Raw genomic sequence first — 25,834 nt, 5'->3', positions numbered from 1 at the left:
TACTTCGCAAAATAAATTCCCGTGGTAGGATGAAAGAAATCCCAAACGATAACACAAATCGGGCGTGCTAAAATGCGGAGGCTGCGATCATTGTTGCGGTGCACGGTAAGAGTATAAATTTCACAGCAGGTCGGCGGCTCCCGATTTGCCGACAACCGGCCGAGAGGGAACAGGATAGGGAAAAAGGGCACACGAGACGAGAGAGCGGGACGGAGAAAGCGAAACGACGATGCTGTATGCGATAAAGAAAGAAAAAGAGAGAAAGAGAGAGAAGGAAGTAAAGCGCCGAGTGGTTCGAGAAAAAAAAAAGGAAATATCGAACGCCTCGCAGCCATCGAAGAGAGATAACAAGAGGGACTGTGAAGATACACAGAGAGTATCGGAGGGAGAGAGAGACGCAGAAAAAAGATGTAGGGAAGAAGGAAAGTGAAAAACGGAGGGTACTTTGGTTCAGTAACAGACCGATCGCAATTCTACGTCGAGGCTCGCGCGACTCGCGAGAGAGTAGTTCGGCCAGAAGTATAATGGGGACCCCCCGTGGTAGCTTACCTGCATCATCGACTAATCACATCGGATAATAGGGAACAAAGGCGCCCCTGTGAAAAGTGAAGCATACCCACCACTTACCTCTCTTTCACCCTCCGCCTCGCCCCACCTCATCTATCTTTTTCTTTCGCTATCTGGTCTCATGTCCGTTTTCCTGAAAGAGAGAGAGAGAGAGAGAGAGAGAGAGAGAGAGAGAGAGAGAGAGAAGCAGCCTCTTTCTCTCAGTAGAGAAGAGAGAGGATATAATCCTCTTACGCACCAGGCACAAAGTAAAATACAGGCGGCACAAGCGGCGCACTCGACCGTGGACGTCCCTAGTATTACGCATCGGCACGAATGAGGAAGAGAAGAAAAAAAAAAGGAAAACGAGAGAGAAGAAACGCAGAAGGAAGGAAAGAGGCACGAGGAAGGGGGGCACCTACGGGATACTCATGCAGGAGAGGTGCCGACGAGAGAGATCGACGCGCCGGGAAATCTCTCGGTCGCATTATGCAGCTTCTACACCCGCCCGTCCGCGAAATCTCTTAAGCGGCTGCCAATTTGAGCCGAATCTCGAAACTTCAATCGCCAGCATCAACCCCCGAGCACTCTGTTCATCCCCCCCCCCCCCCCCCGTTCCCTCTTCTTCCCTCTCCAATCGCTCCTGAAACACGAGCCGGTTGCTCTCTGAAAGAGCTCTCGATGTAACCTCGTTATAGCGGCACGTCATGGTCTTTTTGTTCCGCGATCTTTTCTCGCTATATATTTAGCGAGACAGACAATCATCTTCCACAGACATTGAATATTATCCTCGTATTAGGGAGATAAGACTCAGAATTAGAAGATCGCTCTTGGAACTAAATATTTGATAAAGACAGATATACACAGATTTCCTTTCTCTCATTGTTTGACGAAAGTCTCTGATCTCATGTTAATCAGCAAAGGTGTTTTACTTAAAACAGCTTCTAGAGAGATTTCTGAATTTTATTTTTCAACATTATCTTGGTGAAGATTTTAAATCACGCATACATTTAGGTTTTCTAAATATCTCGATTTTAAATATTTTATCACTGAAATTCACGCAACGGCAATTCCCGTTAATAAAATTCTCAACCGTGCACTTAGCCTAAAGGAGCAACTTTGTGCGAATACATGCCAGATACGTGCGGCATAATAGGATTTCGCTATCCGCAACGATTGTGACTATCGACTACACGCATATTCCGCAAATATTCGGACGCCTCTGCATTTTCGATGCGCTTCGACGAGGTGTACCGGGCGGAAGTGTGATTCGGAGCGCAGCACACGTATTTGGTCGGACCATCTAATACTCTTTATACAATATATATATATATATACATTTTTCTATTTGCCAGAAGCTATTTGACTATCCGAGGCGATACTGAAAGTTACCCTGCCCGGCGCTAATTCCAAAAATCGAGCAGAATCCACAAGCGGCAAATCGTTCGCTTTCTTTTAATAATCGTGCGTTTTTTTGCTAATGCTAAAAAAAGTTATAGTGTCCTAAGTTTTTATTCGGAGATATTATAAAAACTGCTTTACGCAATTGGAAAATTTTCCAAGTATTACAGATATTATCGTTAAGCATTTATCTATAACGACACGTGTCACGCTTTGATACAATCTCACCACTTATATTTGCAGAGAAAACGATATTATGTCATTTTTAAATGTATACAGGATATGATTGCGTTAGATAAAAGTTTATAGTTTGATTAATTTTTAGAAATATATACCGTTTTCGAATTGATACATGCGTATTGATCCATCAGTTATATTGGATTATCTTTGAATTACTTTAATTTTTATTCCGTTGATTATTCACACGCTGGTAAATTACATAAAACATTGCGTGTAAAATTAAAATCTCTGAGTAATAATAGTGGACATATGTACGTTAACGCAGGCGGTGTTTTTAAAAAATTGCCATTATACGAAATCATATCTCGTGACTTGAACGCGTATGGCGCAATTCAAACGCATTAGAGCATATTTGACCGAATCGTGATTGGAGCGTGAATGGAATATGATCATCCGTCATAACGTGAATGGAGTGTGCGTTTATTGCATAGGAACATATACTGATCTGCGCGAAGCCGTACATATATGTATATGTATATCTCTGCACCGAACGCTCTATTAGATATAAATAATAATATAATTTATACAGAGAAATCATATTTTATTAATGTATCAATATCCAATTTCCAAACTAATCCACGAGAAATATTTGTCAACAGTTTTTTAATCGTTTAAATATTTATCAGTATTAATATGAACTATTTAAAAAAATCAACATAGAAATGCGCGATAAATGATATTAAATAATTTAAAAAATACTTCTTATCTCTTCGTTATATATTCTTTCTTATAACTTATAATAAAATAAAATTTTAATATATCCCATTTTATATTCTATAGTTCGTGATTATAACATATTTATTGTAAAGGATTTTTCTGAATTTATATATCAAACGATATTTTTTTCAGATTTAAACTTTGTATTTCTAAAACTATCGATAGGTCATTCTCAATGATATTACAAAGGTGCGTAACTAAATGAAGTGTGAAGAGAAAAAGAGCATCGCGGAATGCCTTTGTCCTTCCTTATCACATATTGCGAAACAACATCGCGTCTCCTGCGTTTGACCATTTCTTTTTAATTCACGAGCGTGTACATACAACTTTTTTCATCTACCTTCTCGCCTGCGGGCGGAGACGACGACCATTCGGGGCTCTCCGAGCTTTGAGCGAGCTCGGGTTGCCGTTTGCGGCTTTCCGCTTTCTCGCGAGCCGCGAGGTGTGGCTATGCGTGGCGTGCGCGCCGCTCATTTGCGTCCATCCAACTTGGAGCCGTTAGCCGCGCTCTGCCTCTTTGCGTTTTTACCGCGTTTTTACATCTTGCTTATGCCTGTGTATTAATTATCTTCCGACCTCGGAAGAGAGAGAGGTGGTTTTTTTGATACGGTTTATCGGCGACATCGAACCAGTTGAGCCAAATGGGATTAAATAATGCTTCCTCTAATTAGCTTCGTGGATTGGATAGGAAGAAAACTCGATGGACTAGATTAAAAGATATGTCTCTTTTTAAACGCGTATATATAATGGTCGATAGAAGTATATCCCGTTTGAGAATTTTTTTTTTAATTTTGAGCAATCATCGTATTCAGATCGAAAATTGTATTTCTTCTATTATAAAGAATGCAATATCATGTTTTGTATAACTTTTATTATTTTTATTCGAAAACTCCAGATCTTTTACTAGCTGCTAGAAAATAATTTAGAAAGATTGATTTTTATACCGATCTCTTCTTCATACAAATTTTTCTACAAATTTTATGTTGAGGTATATCAAAGTGTATGTGTGAAATATTATTTAGTATAAAGAATAGAAAAGATATATATTTTTTCAGAAATATTTGTTTTAGTATTTCTTTCAATATAAAAATAATCACTATTTATAATTTAGTCTTCGAAAACAATGTGTATTTCCAGCAATTTAAACGATATTTTGAAGCAATCCTTTGCAATAATTGTGCGTTTGGATATACCTAACATTGTTCCAAGCAGATAATCAAAATCAAACCAAAAGTGTAGGCAATGCGATTACGTCAAGCGAGATACCTGATAACTCCGAATAGCACTGTTTATCATTTAATTCACGCGGCTAAATGCAAAATCGAGGATGTGTCTTTGAATCGATAAACGTGACACGTAACCCGCCAGGAAAGGAAGCGAAGAGAGGATACTCGCGTCCCGTGGCTCGATCGCGTCACCCTGGCGGCGCGGCATATCTGGTGCCGCCGCAGGAGCACTTCTCCATCCATTGGGCGACGAGCATCAATATTACCGCGCATCTTCCGGCGCGTACGTGTTTAACGTATACTTGCCGAATGCACCATGCTGATGCACCAACGCTCATAATGCGCGTAGGTACATAGCGAAAAGACGCAAAGACGGAGAGAAAGAGAAAGAAACAGATATGTGCATGGAAAAAGCGAGAAAAGTCGAGTGAAGGATAACACGGAGGGAGAGAGAGAACAGGAGGGGGGATGAAGAGAGCCGGTAAATTAGGTGGGTATATCGTGCGGTTGTGGACGAGGACGTTGGTATAGGATATATAGGTACACCAACGTGGCGGCTACTATCGCACGCCACGGTAGGAAGACTCGACGAGGCGAGCTAGAAGGGCGAAGAGAGGGATCGGCGGGAAGCGGGAGGGCGGAGGGAGTAGGCTATAAAGGCTAATTGGTTAAAAGCTCACCACTGGCTGCAGGCTTAAATCAAGATCTTGGAGTGTTATAATGGATAAGTAACACGGCGTGGCGCGGCCACCGCCACCGGGTTGTGTGTTACCCCCACACACCCCGTCGCTTGCTCCCCGCTCCCCCCGTTTCGAGCGTTCGCCACCCTTCTTTCCCTCCCGCCCCTCTCGCTCGCAGACCTCGACGTCCACGTCGCCTCGCCTCGCCTCGCCTCGCGTATAACCACCCCGTTCACCCGCCGCGCCGCCGTGGCGCGGAACGTCGAGGGCGAGTATCTTTCGAGTTAAGGACGGCGCGACCGATGCGATTGGTCCGCGGCGAGGGTTACCCCGGCGGGTAGTCGTGTGCGGCGCGAGTCATCGATCGCGCCTCCGTCCTATGAGGAATCCGGAAAGCCAACCCCTGGCAAGCCGTAGGCCCCGCCCTGCCACCTACCCCGACCGCACCGACACCCCTTCCGACAACTTGCAGCTTAGCCGTCCTCGCTCTCGCTTGCCACCCTTCCCCTCCAACTACCTTCCTCTCCCTGCTTCGCGCGCGCGTCAGCGTGCTCCCTCCTGCCATCTTCCTCTGACACCCTCTAATTTATCCGCTCGCCCCGTTCTAGCGAGCGGCGGCCTTCCCTGCCCCTCTCCCTCGCTAGCACCCCGCAGTCTAGCTATCGCGCGGCGCGCAATAACTACCCCCGTGACTCTCGAAGCGTGACTCCGAAGCGTTCTTTCTCTTTATCTTACTCCCCGCCGCCAGTTCTCCCTCTTTCTCGCCGTCGCGCCCCTCGCGCCGCGCTTCTACCCTCGCGTTCCTACTCTCTCTCTCTCTCGCCGCGCGTATGAGCGAGCGAACATACGTGAGCGCGAGCGCGCGCGCGCGTACAAGGTGTGTGCGCGTGTGTTTACGCGTTTACGTGTGCGAACGAGTCTCTCCTCGTCCGTGTGACCTGCGGTTTCTCCGGCGTTTTCCTACCCTTAGTAGCGCGAGCACAGTGCATCCATCCGCCGCGGCCCGTCACTCGCCGCGAAGCGTATCGCAGGACACGAGGGTGCTTGCGCGCCGCTCTCTTTCTAACGCGAGCGCGCGACCGAACACGGTGTCAGCGTGCGCCGACGCTCTGACGACACGCGCGCGCGAGTCGAAATTCCGACGCAACGCGACGCGACGCGACGCGACGCGAGGTGACGCGAGGCGACGCGAGCACATCGTCGGACCGAAAAAAGTCAACGTAACTCTCTTATACGAACTACAAATTCTCCGTTTGAACAGCCGAACATATATCAATAAAGCTCTTTCCGATTTTTTCGTTTCCTCGACGTCGCGCGAAAGTCTGCGATTTCGGTTTCCAACCCAAACAGGGAGATGAACCGTGTGTCACGATTGTCAACTCACCCACGGTGACGGGCCGATTCGACGTCGGTAGTCGGTTTGTGAGTGATTGGCGATCAGTGGAAGTGACCCGAGAAAAGTGACGGCACGGTAGGGCACCTCGCCTCGGTGTTACTCACGCGGGAACGCTTTACGCTTACGCCACCGCCGTCGCCGCGCCGGTGGACGGTAAAGAGCGGAAAGCGAAAAGGAGAGAAGTTACGTGTCAGACTGGAGCGGACGTGTAGTGGTGAAAAAGGAGAGAGAGGAAGAGAGAAAGAGGGAGAGAGGTGAAGACAGAAAGAGGGGGTGTGGTAGGTGGCGGAAGGACGATAGGGGGAGAGGGCGACTCCGCGAAGGGTGGGCCGTCCAAGTGTCTTGTCTCCTATCATCCTGTCGTCCAGGGTATCGCTTACGAATGTCGCGCGATCGAGCGATCCGTCTGCGATCCACGACGACGCGCGAGGACGTCCTGGCGACGGCCGCGCTTCGACTACCGACACCGACGAGCCGCGCGATCAGCCTCGTCTGAGTCAACGACAGCAACCGCGCTGGGTGCTACGTACCTGTGTGTCGTCCTGATATGCGATTGTCCGAGGTGGATAGTCGCCGGGTCGCGTCGCGCGAGACGACGGCGGGCACCACTTAACCGATACATAATATAAACGAATACCTAAGCGTTGACGCGTGGCTTCTTTCATCGGGAACGAAAGCTCCCAGCCTCGTTCGAAGAGCCGTATCGGGCTAGCTGGGCTAGCCGCGAGAGAAGTGCCGCAGCGAGAAATCTCCCCGGACGGGCCGGCTCGAAGGATGTCCGGCGAGACGGAGATAGAAGTGTCGGTTGTGTCGGAGGAGGATCTGGAGCTGGAGGGCTCCAGGAGCAGCTCCACCCCGGCGGAACTGCTGCTGCAGGAGAAGAATGGCAAGTCTGGCTGCGGCCTGAGCAATCACCACCACTCGTTCAGCTTCGACACGGTGAGCAAGCCGGCGCTCAGGCCTGCCTGCAATCCGCAGTACACGTCCTTCAGTATCTCCAGTATCCTCGGCAGACCGGAATCGCCGCCTGTCGACTCGACGACCTCCACGGGGTCCGGCGAGAGGCAGTCGTCGGACGTCGACAGGACGTCGCCGCTGCCGCCAACGAACTCGCAGAACTCGCAGAGGATCCCGCCGTCGTGCGGCAGCCCCGGAAGGATCTCGTCCTCGCCCACGTCCCTGAGACTGTCCGGCGGCCAACGCAGCGGACTGTCCGCAACCGGTCACCCTGGACTGGAACCTAGGGCGAATTCCGCGGGTATCGGTATCGGATGTGCTACCAGTGCTACCAGTCCGGCCGCGACCTTTTCACCGCCCGGCGATGCCTCTACCAATCCACTACTAGGACACCAGGCGTCGGCGGATCTCGCAATGCTATCAAGGTACGTAGCCCTGGACTCGATTCCCCGTTTTCGTGAATTCTCTTAGAGATGACAAACGAAATTTTAGTTGGCACGGATTAATCTCATCGTATTTCTAATTTTGATCAATTTCGCGAGAAGAACAGAGCTGTAGATATAAACAAAACTCTTGGACGATGAAATATCCAAGTAGCTTTTATAAAACTTCATCACTCAATCTGATGTATGTTTGATTAAACGTAGTTACGATTTGCAAAAGACGTCTCGCAAACAATTTATTATTTTAGGTACATTACGAGTAAACAAGATTATTCTCGGACATTAATATCATTATATTATATGATTATATATCGAACATTGTGAATTATTGAATGTCAAATTACGCAATTGTTATCACTCGAAAATCTATGATTTCGTCATAGTACAGCTGTGTCATGCGTGACGTAATGTCTATGAAAATATAAAGGACCGAATACCTGTTCTGTCAATTGAATGACTTTTGCATTATTTACGTATTTACGTATAGCTGGGAAATATTTTTAAACTGAATACAAGATTTAGGTGACGTCAATGAATTTTACATGCGTCGTCTGGAAATTAAAACACAGACGATATATATACCTATATATATAGAATGTATCAGATGTCTCGCACTTTTATTCGAATGCAGTTTCTAACATGCCTGTTTTCCATAACAAAAAAATTGCATATTTCCATCTGTCGCTTCAATTTTCAGCATTGCATATTTACATCTCTTCAAATCCGTCTTGCTGACGAAAAAAAGCAAAATGCATTCAAACTTTATTTGGAGGAATGAGGAATGAACTTCTCTTTTTTTGTCTCGTTACGCTTCTCGACTCTCTTCGATTCTTTTCGATTTTAATCGGTTATTGAAACCTCAAAAGCTGTTGACGCAGTCAAGAACTGTCGAAGCAATCAGTCTTCTTTTTATTTTAACTTCAAACGATCGCGATTTCCATGACATCCTGTAAGTATACATAACATAATCGCGCGAACCAGTTTCTCGGTAGGGAGCTCGTGAAAGTGAAGCCCGCGCGTGTTTCTAAATTCATTCATTAAAAACGATTAACGCTGGAAGCTTTGCGTCATTCCCGCGGATGACGTTTTATTCTCACGAACGTTTTTTCTTACGCGCGTCACGGAAATGAAACAACGTAGCAATATCGATTTTATAATAATGCAATACTTTTTGCATCGCGAGAATACTTTGCGTTACAAACACGTGTAGGGTGTACGTCATTTATTCGCGTACGCGACGCACACATATACAATTACATTAAACTCACAATCAGTCAGATACGGCAATGTGACCTTCGATTTTGTAGGTTGGTGCCGCCAAAATAACTGGCCGAAATTTGAACCTTTATACTGATCGGCGATCGCCATTCATTTCGCCGCATACAACGGTACGTCAGTCACCCGAGTAAAATATATATAAAAACACGCGTTGATTTGTATTTATATAATTTAGTTTGTATTTATAATACGCGGTTAACAAAATGCTCCTGGCAAGCATTTGTAAAAGAAAAAAGAAAAAAAAGAGAGAAAGAGCCTCTCTACATAATTCAACGATTTAAACGCCATCGTTTAACGGCTAATTCAATGCCGTCGCCATTTAATATTAATGCAAAAGTGTCGGTAAATGGAGTTGCTAATACTTGCTAATGATTAATTAATTCGTAACATCGTCGTTATTCATATTCGCCGCTCGCGTAATTGGCGGAATTGTTGAATAAATTAAGACCGCACCCTCTCTCTCAGGCAATTAGAAACTCCGCTGCGTTAGCGTTTCCACGATAAAAACACGCATTTGCAAAGCTTTGACCCGAGAGATTCGACAACACCATTGCGATGGATTAATATCCGACTCTTCGCCGCCATTATTCGCATAATTTTATATAAACGCGTGCACGAGTGCACGAGGCCACGCGTTTCACATTAGCGTTGTATAAATTGCACTAACTGAATCACGTGCGTTAATGTTCATTAAGAGCATTCATTTAACAAAAATCGAGGGAACTTTAATTTTCACGACATGCAGTGATATAATTATCATTAAAAAAGAACTTGTAAAATTGACAAAAGAAAATTCTATTTCTATGGTGATTCAAAAATTGTAGCTCTCTCAATTTCGATTAATTCGAGAAACCGAAATTCTTCCTTAATTTCTTAATTATACAAAGATATTTAAGAAAATATAAATTTTTTTTCTAGTGGAAAGTATGAAATATCTCAGTAACAAAACTTTGTTTTCAGTTAATTTCTCGTCGACTTTGCTTTAACTAAAAGTTTATTAAAGCTTGCTCTTGTCAAGGAGCTTAAAATTGAGAATTATTAAGTCGCAACGACGATGAGTCTCCTCGACACATCTTCAAAAGAAAAATTGACTCCAAATTGTTCAAAAAAGCCCAGAGATATTTTTCGGTTGATGCGGGACACCATGTTCCACGACCCAATGTCCGCGCCCGTCAACTTAGATTACCGGGCGTAAAGGGATGTATCCAGGGTCTACGCGGCCGTCGTGGACCGAAGATTTCCGTAGGCGTGAGCTCGTCCGGATCAAGATACACGACATATTGGGGGTGGCGAAACGGTAAGGGGTAGCGGCAACGAGCGAGCGCGTGCGGTGAGGATTATATTATGTGGGAATGGACCGACGAGGGGACCGTAATGGGCCTATTAGGCTGTCTCATTTAATAACAACCGTAGCAACAACACCACCCTCTTACATTACTTACGTTATTTAGGAGGACCCCCGCGCGTTATCGGATATATCTACGAGGAATCCGAGCACGGCACTGCGCGCCGCAAAGGGGCAAGAGAAAGACTCGAGGGTTCGAGATGATTTTATCAGATTTACACCCCCTCCTCGATTGACGAGACCTACCTCCCTCCCCTGCTCCCGTCCTCGTCCTCGTCCCTGTCCCCGTCCCCGTCCGCGCCCTCGCCATGCTTGGCTGCCGGCGCGACGGCTATACGATTGCTTGTTTTCCACCCGTTTACCATTTGATTAAGTTCCACTCGTATGCACCGTTGGGGTACACTCCACTAAACGAGAAAAGCCTCGTCGAGTGGGGCCCGTCACGCAAACGAACTTATCACGGCGGATAAATGGTAAACTTTAATAAAAAGATTTTCTCTCTTTTCGCCAAAAGCATGTAGTTAATTCCATTTTCACCAAGAAATGACAATTTTGACACTCCTAAGATTATAAACATCACCCTTATGGCCAGCAAAATCCCCCAAAACGTATTTGTGAATTATTTCTGAATCTGTAAATATCTTTGTCTTCGATAAGTGTCTATCAGAAATTTATTGATTAATATACAATTGACGATTAATTCATTGAAAACTACGCAAACTAGACTCAAAGAAGATTTAATGTATGTCCGTGTAATATGCGATAACATATAAAATAACCAATTCTCTTTGAACAATGGCGCTGAAGATAACACAAATCACGCATAAATGCATGCAACTTAATGCAATATGGATATAATAACGCAACAAATTTTTAGGTAATGCACGATATAATTCGCGCATCACAAAAGGCAACGAAAGGAGGCGTGTCTCGCTTGTAATAACCGCTCCGCGGCCGATACGTAAAATTACAAATCGCATATATTCCGTTCGGATCCATTTACGCGTTTAAATCCAATTCAACAAAAAATCACGCGGCGGTATAGAATTACACGATGATCGCGCGCTCGCGCCATTTTCACGCGTACACACATACACACACATATAGGTAAAATACACGCGCGTGTCTCGGGCATAATTTCGCAAGCACGCTAATTAACTTCACTCGCAACACTGGCAACCGAAATTTGCTGCCAAAACTCGTGCGTTGATGAAAGGGAGGGATGGCAAAAAATCAATTAAATGTAGAGTGCTTAATGGCTGCGGATGAAACGCCGCGCCGTACGCGTATAGTCCAAGGTTAAGGAGCCTAAGATTCCCTCGAGAAACGGGCTACCTATCCCGCGGCCCATTTGCTGCCGAGCAAGCAGCCCTTACGTCTCTTCCGGGAGGAAGTGCGCAAGTTCTAGGCTCGATTTATTATTAAATTGCCGCTCTACGCCAGTCTGAGATTCTCGCTCGCCAAGGTCGTGGAGAGAAAAGTTGGCGTCATGCGATCTCAGCAGAGCACTATCCATCCCCTATATATAATGTATATACAATATATAACTTATAACTGATCAAATAATAATATTTCTCCGCAAGGGAGTAAGTATATATATACGCGCAGGGATTTACGCACTAAATACACCCGGTATACATGCGCGCCTTATGAAATCGTAACAATCACCTCCGACTCCTCTTTAAGAAGTCCGCTCCTCTTGAGCCGAAGAAATGTGTACCTCAGAGTTGACACGTGATACCCATGGTATTCTGAAAGTCAAACATCTTACTAAAGATGCTATCGACTCCAAGTTAATTAAAATTGTTATGCACATCAAGTTTCTAAAAAAATATCCTATATATATCTATATATCTTAAAAAGTTACGTAAGGCATCCAGAAAATTGGTGGGACAAAGTAATCAGATTTTATCTCGGGCCTCATATTCAGAAAAATTAATTATCGTTTCATCTTGTTCTCAATACATTTCGGATTCGTTTCGCGTGGTTCGTTGATCCCGGCGTGGAGTATCGCAAAAATATTTTTTGCTCGATTTGCTCGTGCGATATCGCGAGGGCTTACATTCGAAAACGTTACCGCGAGCGCGGTATAGGACCGCGAACGGAAAGATCCGTCTGATATAATCCGCGACAGAGACTACCTCGTTAATTACAGCGCTGATGAATGATTCGTTAATTAGGGTGGAATCGCGCTACAAGTTTCAAAGGAAGATACGATAAAGCCTATTGTGTATGATCGCCTATTCGCGAGCGATATGGATGTTTCGACGTTGGGAACAAATGCTCGGGATGAGCGATGGCGGCGGCCATAGGATCACGGATTGTAATTGCGCCGGAATACAATTCCCTCCGATTTCATTCGACACTGCTTCGTCTACGAAGTAGCGAATTCTTGATTAAAAAGTCATGCAAGGAGACATGGCTAACAAAACGTTAGTTCTGTCCAAAAGTAATTATAATGTAAATATATAATTGCGTATCGTACGACGATGCTATAAATCGCGTTTCTAATATAAATTAATTTCAAGAAATTTGCTCTATATTAGTTTATATCATTCGTAAAACGATTTGGAGTTGTGTATCAAAGACTATATTTATAGTAATGATAATTTTCTTTAGGATACACATATAGAGACAAAGTGTTACTGCTGTAAACATGAAAATAAATTCGTCATTCCGTCTATCGCAAGCCAATAATGTAATGAAGCCAACTAACGGATTTAGCCGAATGCTTTGAAAGCCAATAAATCGTTGTTGGGTCATTTCGACGACGCTTTATAAGATGATATAGTGTAACAATAGATTTCATCGTATTGCAATTATATGTAAATATGAGAAAAAGAGAGAGAGAGAGAGAGAGAGAGAGAGAGAGAGAGAGATAAAAATCGGATTAAAATAAACAATATATAAAAAGAATGTACAGAAGAATGCTTCTTAATTCGACGGTGTAACAAACAAAGCTTGAAAATTTATCACATCCGTTTACTTCTTTTCTCTTTCTTTCTCCTCGTTAATATTCAATAATCTATTTTCCACTGTTTTCTTTGTCCCCTTGTTGTTATTTTTCTCTGTAAAGCACAGCGTGATGATCGCATATTGAGCATACAGATTGCGAACCGCTTTGGGCGCACTTTCGCTAGCGAATGCGATCGACTTCTCCTTTCTTCGCTGCGCTCCTAACTACCCTCGGTGTAACGATACACGACGAAACGTATCGTGTTACGAGCGATCGTTAACGGCATAAAGAGTTTATATTTGAGAATGGCACTTACTAAGCGCACAAGCAGAGGTAGAATAATAATCAATACAAGCAAGCGGTAAAATACGTCATCGAAGACACGGAGGGAAAATTTTAACGGAACTGCCCAATAAAGCCAAACTCGGGCACCTCGTATTAAAAATGTGTACTTAATAAAATAAGGGTAAACGAAATATTTAAAGAATTTCTTCATTACCGCGGCAAGTTATTGCAAATAAATTAATATTCTACGTGATAAATTATAATATCAAATTCTTGGATAAATTTATTTAATTATTGTGATATTGAATTTTAGAAGATATAAATCTGATTCAAAAACTTACAGAGTAAACAAATAAGAAAGTTTATTTTGCAATTAGTTTCAAGTTTCCCTCGCTAGAAATTTATTTCGTGACTTTGTTCCAAAGATACATATATTAATAATAACTTTTAATCTCTTAATTTTATTGTCTCTTAAATATTATATAAATAATATACCTAGTATATTAAATATTATATTTATAATATTTAAGAGATAAAAAAATTATGACATAAATAAAAGTTATTAGTCATTTCCTTTAGAAATCTTTTTCCGACTTATAAATGATAAAATCGTCGTCACTAAAATTATATTATTAAATACGAAAATATTATTACACACAGAATCAAGAGACTGTACAAAACAGAAAATGGATCAAATATGAATACTCGAATGCAGTCGCCACATCCGACAGATCTTCGACTGCAAAAGAGGAACAGAAATGAAAGGCGAATTACGCGAGTCAAGTGTGTGCTCGATGACCTAGAGAGCGTTAAAGGGAGGTATCGCTGAGAAGAGGTCCTTGAGTGCCTACGTAGAGAGAACTCGTAAACTCAGCCAGCCACGTTGAGTGTTCGCGGCCGCCTAAGACGTAAGACCTGCAGAATTAGGCAGTAAAAGGTGGTGGATCTCTCCACCGAGAGAGATCCGAGTGTTTGGTGTTTATACCTGCTTCTTCAGAGAAGGGTCCCTGAATGCTTACAAAACAGGCGGTTGTCAGATTTCCTTTATCTTTTCCGGAATATTTGTGTGTGCCCCGCGGGCCGTCGTCTCTCCTCTCCCGTTAGCCGCGCGAAGCCTTCTTCAGAATACCTCGATATCTCGTCTTGATGCCGGGAAAATCGTGGGGAATTAAGGAAGAGGCCCGCCGAAGATTGCGTGTCGCTCAGGAATTCTCTTAGGAAGGGTGTCTCTTAATTCCTTCTTTACTTCGGTTCCGGACAGCCTCGTCGTCGTCATCCTTGTCGTTATACTACTGTTGTGTCGTATCTATCGCCCAACGTGACTTTCTTCTGGTGATAAACGGTTGACACGTATAGAGTCTCGTCAATGAGGCATTAACTCACATAAGCGTGAGCATCGCTGACTCGTTGATACGAGAAGATAAGGTCATTAAAAGAGAGATCGATATCCGGTCGATTCAGCGAATGCGAAGAAGAGCAGATTTCGCTCGAGATTTCGCTAAACCATTTCTTGCTTGAGGAAAGGAAAATGTTATTTTGCAACATATTTGCTGTGGATTTAATTGGAGCTCGAGCTTCTCAAGAGATAATAACATCAAGTTGCAAAATTTTTACATTATTACAAAATTTTTTTAAAAAGTATATTACAATTATCTCAGGATGAAGAGTAAAGAATATCTTTAAATATTTCGAATAAATTTGCAAAGTAAATGTTACCCGGCCATTAGATCGGCGAGGTGGAACGCTGGAATTATTTACCATATCTGTTGCCTGAACGAGCCCTAAGTGATAATAGGCGCAAAGTGCGATACGATGGCGGACAAAGTCAAATACGCTTTCACGTGGCGAGCGTGTATCGAAACGAGATCAGATCGCTCGTCGCAGACGGACTGCGACGGGGAAGCGAGGAGGGAACACGGAAAAGTAAGGCTTCCGAAGCCTCCTCGGCCCACATGCCTGACCAACCGGCCCTGCTTGCCAATATCGGCCAGTCGACCGGCAGATCCTGCTTGCCTATATTTCTGTTCACCACAAATCGGTTACTCTCGCATTAAGTTTCCACGGCGCGCGCGTGCAGCTGCAACAATGGCGCTTAGCTGCGATCGGAAATAAGAGAAAGAATTATCGGAAAAGAAAGAAAAAGAAGGAGAAAGAGAACTCTTGTTAAGCGGCTAAATAAGAACCGGAGGACAAGCAGCCATGAAGACAGATTTACTGATAAACGATCTATAGACCCTGACCGAGACAAAGCTACTAAAATCGCAAAATTTCACAGAAATTTTATTGCACCACCGTATTTTGTTTCTCATCGTTATTGATGTGTTGTATGTACATTTGAACAAGTGTGGAAAACCGCGTTATCATCAAGAGTCATTTTAACACGTAGAATATTGGACCTATTTCGCTTGTCTCTCCGGCATCCACAACTTGATAAAATATTATACAATATAATTGAATTGTGCAAAATTTCTATACATAGTATGTTTATTACTATTAGGTACTTTAGACTGTTACTTTAATGTAAATATATTTATAGACTTGTGAATTTTGTACGAGTTTTATACATTTTTTTACTTTGGTAGCGCCGGCCAGCGCCGGTCACCGATGAATCGGTACTTGGACTTTCAGTGGCGCCGATCAGCGCCGATCAGCGCGCGGCCGATGACCGGCATGGCATTCAACGTGTTAATCAAGGTTTCCGCACGTCATTGTGCGCATAAAGCTGTTACTAAATTCGCTACCGGAAGGGTCCGCGACGCAGGTATACTTTCCTCCTGATCAGTGTGACGATTTTCTCGAGAGCTTCTTGCTCTAAGCGGATTTTTGCTCTTAATAACCAGTCGAGCGTTTATTCGTAGCACGTCCAGCTATTGTTGCGGTGCAAACACCGTTTCCAAATATATTCCATTCAGTGGTGAGCTTTGCTTTCTCCCGAGTGGTTGAGTAAATCCGAATGGCAATGGCCGTCGGCTACGAGCGACGGCACTTATCCCGAACGTAACGATCCCGCATGCTCCAACTACTACCGCGTCACGGACAGACTCTGCTCGTATCTATACGGTAGTGGCGGTTCGTAAATTCTTTTGTAACCAAAACTGAAGGTTGTACTCGACTTGTTCGCGGTGTTCGATTATTCCTTTTTTTCTCGGTCACGTGTTAGATAAAACTCACAGACTTTATAGATTTTGCGATCTGCCTACCAATCAATTCTTGACATTTCATTACTTGACGTTATTCTTCATATTGCTTGGCATTTCACATCCATGTCATATTATAATAATCTAATATAACACGAATATTACTGTGTTAAATTAAACCTGACGCGATTTAAGTCTTTGCAATCGTTGATCATAATTATATTCAACTATTAAGACAAACTTATATTAATAAAATCAATAAGATTGTATATTAATAAATTGTTTCATGTATTAAAAAATATTTAATATTCAACGTTAATCATCGTGACAACAAAAGATCTATCCAAATTAAAATTGTAAGGTGTAAAATTCTCTTGCATTTAAACGCGTGAATAAAACTTCTAAAAATTTCTCAGAACCTTAGTTGAAAACTGGATGTTTTTTGTTTTCAATCGTGTCTGATTCTAAAGCTACTTTCCACATTTAGTATTTCAATATTTTAGCTAATTATAAGAGAAAAGTCAAGTCCGGATTGATCAATTTATTTTTAAATAAAAGCAGAGTGCTTTTGGATCACCTGGAATTTACGCGTGAGATTTATTAAACTGGATATATAAAAATTATATCTTTACATTGCATAGGACCTCGTTCTTTTTACTGATTTTAATGATAAATCCTTAAATCTATATACACAGATTATATAGTAAAAATTATAAAACAACAACGTACCATCTTGTTGTATAGATTAATAGCGAGTCGATATCCGGTCGGCATCGGCGGCCTGTTCTACCCGTCGACGCTGCAGCATCTCCATCAGCAGCAACAGCAGCAGCATCAGCATCATTCGCGGCTGGCCGCCGCGGCCTCGTCCGCCCTCAGCAACGCCGTGCAGGTCGCCGGCCAATCGCCGGACATTGTCGACGCCGACGGCATCCGTGGCGTTTTACTCGGCGGTGCCGGCTGGCCGTTTCCATGGAGGCCGGCGCACGGCCTGCAGACGCTCGAGCATCCTTCGCCAAGCGACGTGGTCGGCACCCTCAGCCGCGTCAGTCCCGCGTCCGCATCTTTCCCGCAGCGAGGTGAGTTCGATTCCCTCCCTTTTACATCTCCCCCGCGTGCCCAGGCAGATCGAGACGGCTTATTATAAGGATAATCCAAGGGAAAACGCGCGCTACGCTCGGAAGGAGATGTTAACATTGTTTCGCAACTGCGGTCTAGAACACCGGCTTTCGTCGAATCAGACAGAAGTACGGTAATACGAAGAGTTTCTCTTTTTTCAGATTTTTTTATTAAGTGGAAAACCGAAACACAAAGAAACGTACGGCATATTTTATACCTGATGTGTTCTATGTATGTAATAGAATTTCTTTAATAGTTGTAATATAATTATAATTATTATAATAATTAAATTTATTTCACCAAAGAAGATTTTATTCATCTAAAACCCAAGAACGTGCTCTGAGGAAAATGAGTGTTTCCAATTATATAAAAATATTAACTTCTCTTTGCTTGATATAATAACGCAAAAATGTCTCAACTCGATTAACGCCAAAAATTTTTTGCGCTTTCGACCGAAGAAGCTTCCAAAATATGTCAGACATACCAAGATGCATAGACCAATATCTCGAGACGATTGAGACGTGGAACCGTTAACTCGTATAGATCGCGAAGAAAAGGCAAAGGAAAACGAGGGTTAACGTGGGGGGACCTCCGTAGATATACAGATATATTGTCTGCTTGCGCGTTATATAGACTCTGTGTGTCTCGTGTATCTATGTGTATATCTTCGCGTATACAACTACGCGTAAGGCTTCCACGGCTTCCATCACGACAAACCAACGTCGATCGCCTTACCCGACGATCGTTTTGCTTCTGCCACCTTGTCTAAGCACTTAGGCAGTTACCATTCCCACCTATGGACACACCTGCGAACGCTCGTCAGTCCCGACTTACAATACTAAATTCTTTAACGATACAATAATGATAATAACGATCATTTGGTTGCTATTGTGCGTTACTTTTGTTTATATAAGAACCATAGGCTGAAAATATGAAATTTTCGTTAAAAGCAATTTTATTAAAAATAAGCAAATATAATTAAAATAATAGTACAGAAAAATTGAGAGAAAACAAAGAAATATCTAAAGCTATATAAGAGTTCAACAGATTTTTGGATAAATCTTGTTTTAATGGTTATAATAATGATTCTCACTTTACGAACGAAAAAAGTTGAAAAGCATATATTTTTAAAAATATGTTCTCGATTGTATTCCCGGTATAACACAAATATCAAATTATTGATTATAAAAATGTATCGTATCTAGTTTCGTTTCGGCCGACTTTTTGTCTGTGCCACAACGATCATTTGTAGAGAGAAAGAATTAAACATCGTATACACATGCTAATAACATTTGGTCGCTAAAAATAAAACAATAAAATTATATTTATCCTCGATGGATTTGCGTACGTGAAATATCGCATGCCTAATTAAAGGTACAGTGACAAAGAAAATATTTGTAGGAAATGAATAAATCGTTGCGTGTTTTATTGTTTCCTTCGTGTTCTCATACATTGCAAAAGAGACACGGCGATATAACGGTATTTTATACAGATATACACGCATCGCAAATAATGTCATTGGATGATGCATCTGCATCGATAGCGGCATAGGGAATTCAATACGCAGCAATTATGTCAAAATGGATTAATAGAATATTAATTAGCATTCTATTAATTGATTAAATATTCAATATGGATAGAGAAATGTATAATGGCGATTTATACCGGAGCGCGCGTGAGAGAATTTGTAAATCCAAAGCGCTCCAGGCTGATTGACGTATACGGATCACATTTAAAAAGAAGAGCGATTAACGCGTTTACCTTTCTCTCGTTAACGGTTTGATTATATCGATAAATATACACACTATGTGTCTTTTATACTTCGCACACATTACAAATATCATTATTTGTTATATGATATTCTGATCTCCGCGGATTTTGCCGCCATTTATCCTGCGTTACTTGTTAAGAATAATCCCAGTTGAAGAATAATGATCCTCGCAAATAAAGATATCTTTGTTTCAGCAACACGAACAAAAAAAGATAATTAACAGAAAAATATAACTCTATGAGCAACTATTAATTCCGGGTAAAAAGTGTCTGGTAGCTTTTGATCGTAAGTAAAAATTAATGTATTGGAAAAGGAAAGCAATTTTAATTTTCTTTATTAATTTTTACATATATATAACGGTTTTGAGAGAAAATTCATATTTATTGAAATAACGATATAATAATATTAGTAATAATCGAAGCGAGAAAAGTTTCGAAAGATTCCAGAACAGCAGACACATGAAAAAATATTCAAAAATATATGCATATAAGTATGCATCTTGAAAAGAATATTATGAATAAAAAAGCTATAGGGTAATTGAAATCAATACACGTATATTTTCCTCTAGATGAGCTCGATGACGACAACGCCGATGACCGTCTGCACCGCGCGAGGAGTCCGTCAAGCGGCGACGAGGGGCACGACGACCTCGGTGAGGCTGATGACTGTGCGGATGCCGATGGCGAAGGCGAGTCCACGTCGACGAGTCTTCACGGCACTTCGATGGGCGGTGGTGGTGGTGGCGGCGGCGGCGGCGGCGGTGGTGGTGGTGGAGGAAACGGCAATAGTAACGGCCAGAACAACGTGCAGGTCGGCGTAGACGGTCGCGAGTCGAACAGCATAAAGCGCAAGAAGAAGACCAGGACGGTGTTCTCCAGGTCGCAGGTGTTCCAGTTGGAGAGCACGTTCGACATGAAGCGCTACCTCTCATCGTCGGAGCGCGCCGGCCTCGCCGCCTCGCTCAGGCTCACGGAGACCCAGGTGAAGATCTGGTTCCAGAACCGGCGAAACAAGTGGAAACGGCAGCTGGCCGCCGAGTTGGAGGCGGCGAACATGGCGCACGCTACCCAAAGGCTAGTCAGGGTACCGATCTTGTATCACGAGGCATCAGCCGGCACTGGCACTTCCGGCGGCGTGTCCGTGTCGGTGACGGCACCGGGACCCCCGGGACCCCCGGTGCCGTCCTCGGTAGGCGCGACCTCCGCCCTGTCGCACTCGGTCGGCGTCGGCGTCGGCGTGGGCGTCGGCGTTGGCGTCGGTGTCGGCGTCGGCACCTCGTGCGCGCCTACCACGGCGCAGCCCATCTTCTACTCCCATCACCATCAGCATCACCATCACCACCCGGCGGCGGCCCACGTGCAGGCGCACAGTCTCCTGTCCCACCAGGTGCACCCACAACCACCGCCTCCGCCTCCGCCGCCGCCCAACGGCCAACCACCGCGGACGTCCTCGCAATAACACCGTCCGACGACTTACGAGGGTAGCGTGCGGCTGCTGCGGGAGACGACGATCCTAAACAAGATGATCTCCGTGAACGACGCGACGGCGACGGCGAGGCCTTCCCGTCTGGACCGCGCCGTTTGGCTGATCGACGTTGACGAGTGAACGCACGCACAATAATCGGCACGGGCCTACGATCGTCCTGCGACATCCCCTGATCGATCCCGCGATACCACACGGATACGGCATGCGGCTGTCCCCTCGGCGGTAATTCGAGAACGTTGGAATTCGAAAATGGTTTTCTAAAATGCGGACTCACGACCGTAGGCGATGTGGATAAATGTGAGTATGCGCGAGAAATGTAGAGTTTTGATTCGCTTTTATATCTCAATTAATAAGAACGTAAGAAAGATCATCTCATACAATTTAACACTGAAATTGTATTTTATTTTGAAGTGAATAACACGTCTCAGTGATGATCACTTTACTGAAAAGATTTGCATAAGTGTAGAATATTTTTCTCCTATAATTATGTATTTATAATGGCTCTAAAGGAGCTGAATACAAATAAAATAATATACAGAAATATTTTACTTATGCAAATTTCAGTATAGCATAGTATTGCAACAATAAATAAAATTACGTTCTATTAGAATATAAACTCAATGAGTTGAAAAAACTCTACGTTTTCTGAACATAAACTTATACTCATGTCTATTCGCATCTTCTGTTATTTTCTAGGAATGGAAAGTATGATCTCTTGCAAATAATTTGGTAAAATTATTTTTGGCGCTTGATAAAAAGACTTTAAGTCAATTTGTTTATCTCGAAATAAATTATCAAAAAAATGTGCTAAGTTCATACAATATATATTCTATAGTAATCGCATTATCATAAAAATGACATTATTGCCGATTATTATGTTTAGCTAAAATTAGACAACATCCTACTTTTCAGTAGTTTATTTTATTGCTCCGGGAAAGACATTTTGACTTATATCTTGTTTTACCGAGCCGTAAAAATATTTGTGCTAGTCTGCGCAATTATGCGGAGAATTGAACTGTGATTATAATGATTTTGTGTCGCTTCCATGAGCCACGGGCGACGAAAGCTGGTCGCGAACTCGTACGGTTTCCCTTCCGGTTGGTCGCCTATATAATAATAGCGCATTGTTTCCTTGTTGCTCTCAGTTTATCTATGTATTATAACGAGATGCAAAATTTCACAGTATTTCGCAATCGATGGACGGAAATTAGGGATCTTTGTAGATAGTATATATAATATACATATATTGTAGAGAGCGATTCTCCGATTTTTTGCGCGTGAAGAAAAACGATTCGCGCGGATGAGAGAATGGAAATTTTTAAACCGTCCCTGACTGTGCGACGCCCGATATTTTAATTATGGAACCGTATCCGTTTCTCTGATCGTTTCCCCTGTAAATAGTCTTTGCGCGAAGTGTACATTCGTATTTGAAATTCCGTGCGCCGAGAGGGACGCGCTGTGAACCGGTGACCGGAAAATCTCCGCTAATATAATTCAGGGATTAAAATGTCGGTATAACTTCGGTGAGTTCAATTTTCGATGGACGAGAAACAGTGAGTCCTCATGCCAACATTGTCAACGTCGCGTTTCCATCATCGCGGATTACGCGCGGAGAAACGATTTCCGCGGGTCTACAGAAATTTGAACTCGCTGAAATTGCGCTGGTACCAATATTACCTGATGTAACCGGGGATTCGCTGTGGTTGTAAAATTGAACATTCACACACATGTATGACATATATACATAGACATGCAGCAAACAGACACAAACACACACATACACGTAAGACACAGGCAGGGTTCCTACGATATATTCCACCTGTTGTGATAAGTATCTAAACGAATAATTTTATTAAACGGAACGGTAGAGGTACGAAATATCGCCTCTTTCGCATTATATATATCACCTATCTATAGACGTCAATTAAGGAGAAGGTTCGCCGTACCGTGTTTTATACGGATATTTGTGATCCGGGATCTCAAATTATTGTACAGCCGATCGTTTCGTAATCGCTAAATAATGATCGTTGAACCATACAATACACGTCGTTCGAATTTCCTCTACTCAAGATCTATGTAGAGTTGATCTACTGGCGACCGTCGATCTCGTTTGCGAGGTAGTGGGCAAACGTTCCTAGATTCGATGACTACATTCGGCTGGATCGACGAACGATCGAATAAAAATACGAATACGTTTAAATTGCGCTTTTTTTTCTATCGCGACGCCCGTAAAGAGATAGCAGTGGAACAATGGAACGCGCATCGGCGACATTCACATAAAAATCCGAGGTCCGGGATTAAAATTAATTGTTGTGCGGCTTCACAAGAGGCCCCCGTAACTAGAAAAATTGACACATAGATAAAACACAATGTTCCGCTTTCGAAATAAAATCAACGAGAGATTCTTTGATGGAGTCGCCATTCGAACGGATCGGTAATAAAACCTATTGATTCACATTTACATCGCCGTCTGTAGATTATAATACTGTCTCGTAGATTATGAGATCGGGGATATGGTCAAAATTCATAGAGCGAGGAAGGCCACTGATTAAAAGAGGCTTATTTCGTTATAATATTTTACAGATTTCTAGATTTCTTACGGATGAATGTCAAAAAGAATGATATAGCGAGATAAATTTCGAAATAACAAATTAAAGATGTCAAAATCTTCTCTACGAAATCTCGGAATTTATAAGCGGAGATGCACATTCGTAGTCTAAACACCTTAAACGCAGAAAAGCATGTGACAATTATTAATTCACAGCCAATTTACGAGAAGCTTTTTCTTGGAGCAGTAAACCAGCGAACTGTGAGTAATATCAGCGAGACAGTACTTAAGGGAAAAGCTTAAATCAAATCATGCATAAATTATTTCCTACGGGTCCGATAAATCGCGCTTCAAAAATTTTACCTTTAAAATCATCAGCTGGAAATAGAACGATCAGAGCGATACTTCTCAGGGAAAAAAATATGCACAGATTTCCGGTAGATATTCTTAGATATTTACTGAACATTCGTCGCGATGCGTTTTGCACCGTATGATTATTCTTTGTCTCTTAGACAAGATTTTTTTTTGCATATCGGCAAATGTAAATAAAAAATGCAGGAATATTTATCGGACGCCTGTAGTTTATATAACGCGGCCTGTCGCTATGCAATCAAAAACGCATTTACAATTATTCGCGTACGCGTGGCTTTTCACGCCGCCATTCACTCACGCACTCGTCAAGTGCGTCACGCAGGCGGCACGCGTTGCTCCTCGCGTCCTTCGCCTAGAAACGGCGAAGCTGGCATGGCGACCACGAGGGAGGACCGACGTGACAATGCATCTACACCATCCACGTCCCGTATCCGCTGCATATGCAGCCGATACACACCGGGTATCCTGAGTAACGTAAGTACGTGCACTTCAATCAACGCTCTCGCGCCATCACATCTCGGTCTCTTTTCCAATTCCTGATCTATCCGAATCTGCCTTTTTAAATCCGTTTTATTCTCTCTCTCTCTTTCTTTCTCTCTTCTTTCTTTTCTTTATCTGCCTTTTGTCTCTCGTTCGATATCTCTCTCGATATTCGTCCTTCACGCTTCGTCACCTTCCTCGTCGCGATTCTACACGTCTTGTCTCGCTGCAGCCACAGTGCGGTGATTCTTCGTGGGTTGAACGGAATCGTCGGTATCGAAATGATGTTAGGGAGTTTTTGCAATACCGTCTTTCAGATACGGTAACCGTATTGTTTAGAATCTCTATCTATTTCCCTACAGTTGTTTTATGCGCGCTGTGTATTCTGTATGACCGAGCTCGCGTTGTGCAATCATCCATACTGAAGGCGGATATACGGGAGATACCGGGAGATATCTCTTCGATATTGAATGACTGAATATATTGCGGGACATTTCGATATCCAATAGATATCCGAGATATGATCACTACAGATATCTGTGTTGTATCCGTAGGAATGAATTTGCAGGAACGCGCATGGAAAATAATAAATTCTGATGAAATAAAATATATAAAGATTTATCAAACATTTATTAATTTTGTCTTTGCGCGACTAAGAACTTTATTTTACGACAGTATCTTTTTAGGCATGCGTAAAGAACATTATTACAATTTTTACGAGCTATTGCTTTTATATAAATAATTTACGTAACGAATTTTTTACATCTGTATAAAACTTTACAATAATAACAAGAGGATCGTAAAAGCGATGCTAAGTCATTCAAGCAACGAGATTTTCAAAGTTTGTGTAACATCATATAAGCCTGATCCATTTCCAAGATTGCGTCGAACCTAATGGCTTCGCAAAGTCGGCAGTACACAAAAATATATTTCGACAGATATATCGCATATTGGAGACCATCCGCAAACATTTTCGCAAGACTTTTGTTGTTCATACACGGAGAGCGAAAAACTATGTGTGTACCTACAACGCGTCGTTTTGTAAAAAAAAAAGAAGAAAAAAGCGACCGTCTCGTTATAGAAAAATATCGGAATTACGCGCACAGAGAGAGAGAGAGAGGTATGTATAAAATTCTAATAGATCGATTATCATCTAATGTTCCGAACTGTTGAATACCGATTATATACGAAATTAATAAGAAAGCTTCTATCATCAATTCATTATCGTTCATCAATATCGATAAACAGCGCGATTGATTTTCTCGAAGAAATTAAACAAATCTCAGTTTTTAAATTGTAACATGGCGTTTTAATAATTAACAATAATTTCCACATGAAAATAATATTAGAAAATATAATAGAATTAATAGAAGTATATAAAGATTGTATTATTATATTGAATTATTATTACTATTATTATTCATTTGCGAAAAGCAGGAACTGAAAATGAAT

At 42.6% G+C, this 25,834-nt stretch overlaps 1 protein-coding gene across 1 annotated transcript; it reads left to right on the top strand.

The window, feature by feature from the left end:
* The first annotated feature begins 6,015 nt into the window (after positions 1–6,015).
* Positions 6,016–25,417, top strand: LOC112460325 (homeobox protein Hmx). Its single transcript, XM_025024968.1, has 3 exons — positions 6,016–7,588; positions 17,352–17,686; positions 20,066–25,417. The coding sequence occupies exons 1-3, from the start codon at positions 6,981–6,983 to the stop codon at positions 20,953–20,955; spliced, it is 1,833 nt and encodes a 610-aa protein (XP_024880736.1). The 5' UTR covers positions 6,016–6,980; the 3' UTR covers positions 20,956–25,417.
* The last annotated feature ends 417 nt before the right edge of the window (positions 25,418–25,834 follow it).

Source organism: Temnothorax curvispinosus, unplaced genomic scaffold, assembly GCF_003070985.1.
Source record: "Temnothorax curvispinosus isolate PA1 unplaced genomic scaffold, ASM307098v1 QBEX01010444.1, whole genome shotgun sequence".
NCBI lineage: Eukaryota > Metazoa > Arthropoda > Insecta > Hymenoptera > Formicidae > Temnothorax > Temnothorax curvispinosus.
This window is presented reverse-complemented; position numbering and strand designations above follow the sequence as displayed.

Excerpts from the sequence above, each read along its gene's own strand:
- LOC112460325 (XM_025024968.1), top strand. The coding sequence starts at position 6,981 with ATGTCCGGCGAGACGGAGATAGAAGTGTCGGTTGTGTCGGAGGAGGAT. Across the intron at positions 7,589-17,351 it reads GATCTCGCAATGCTATCAAG|ATTAATAGCGAGTCGATATC; the intron begins GTACGTAGCCCT and ends CTTGTTGTATAG. Across the intron at positions 17,687-20,065 it reads CGCATCTTTCCCGCAGCGAG|ATGAGCTCGATGACGACAAC; the intron begins GTGAGTTCGATT and ends ATTTTCCTCTAG.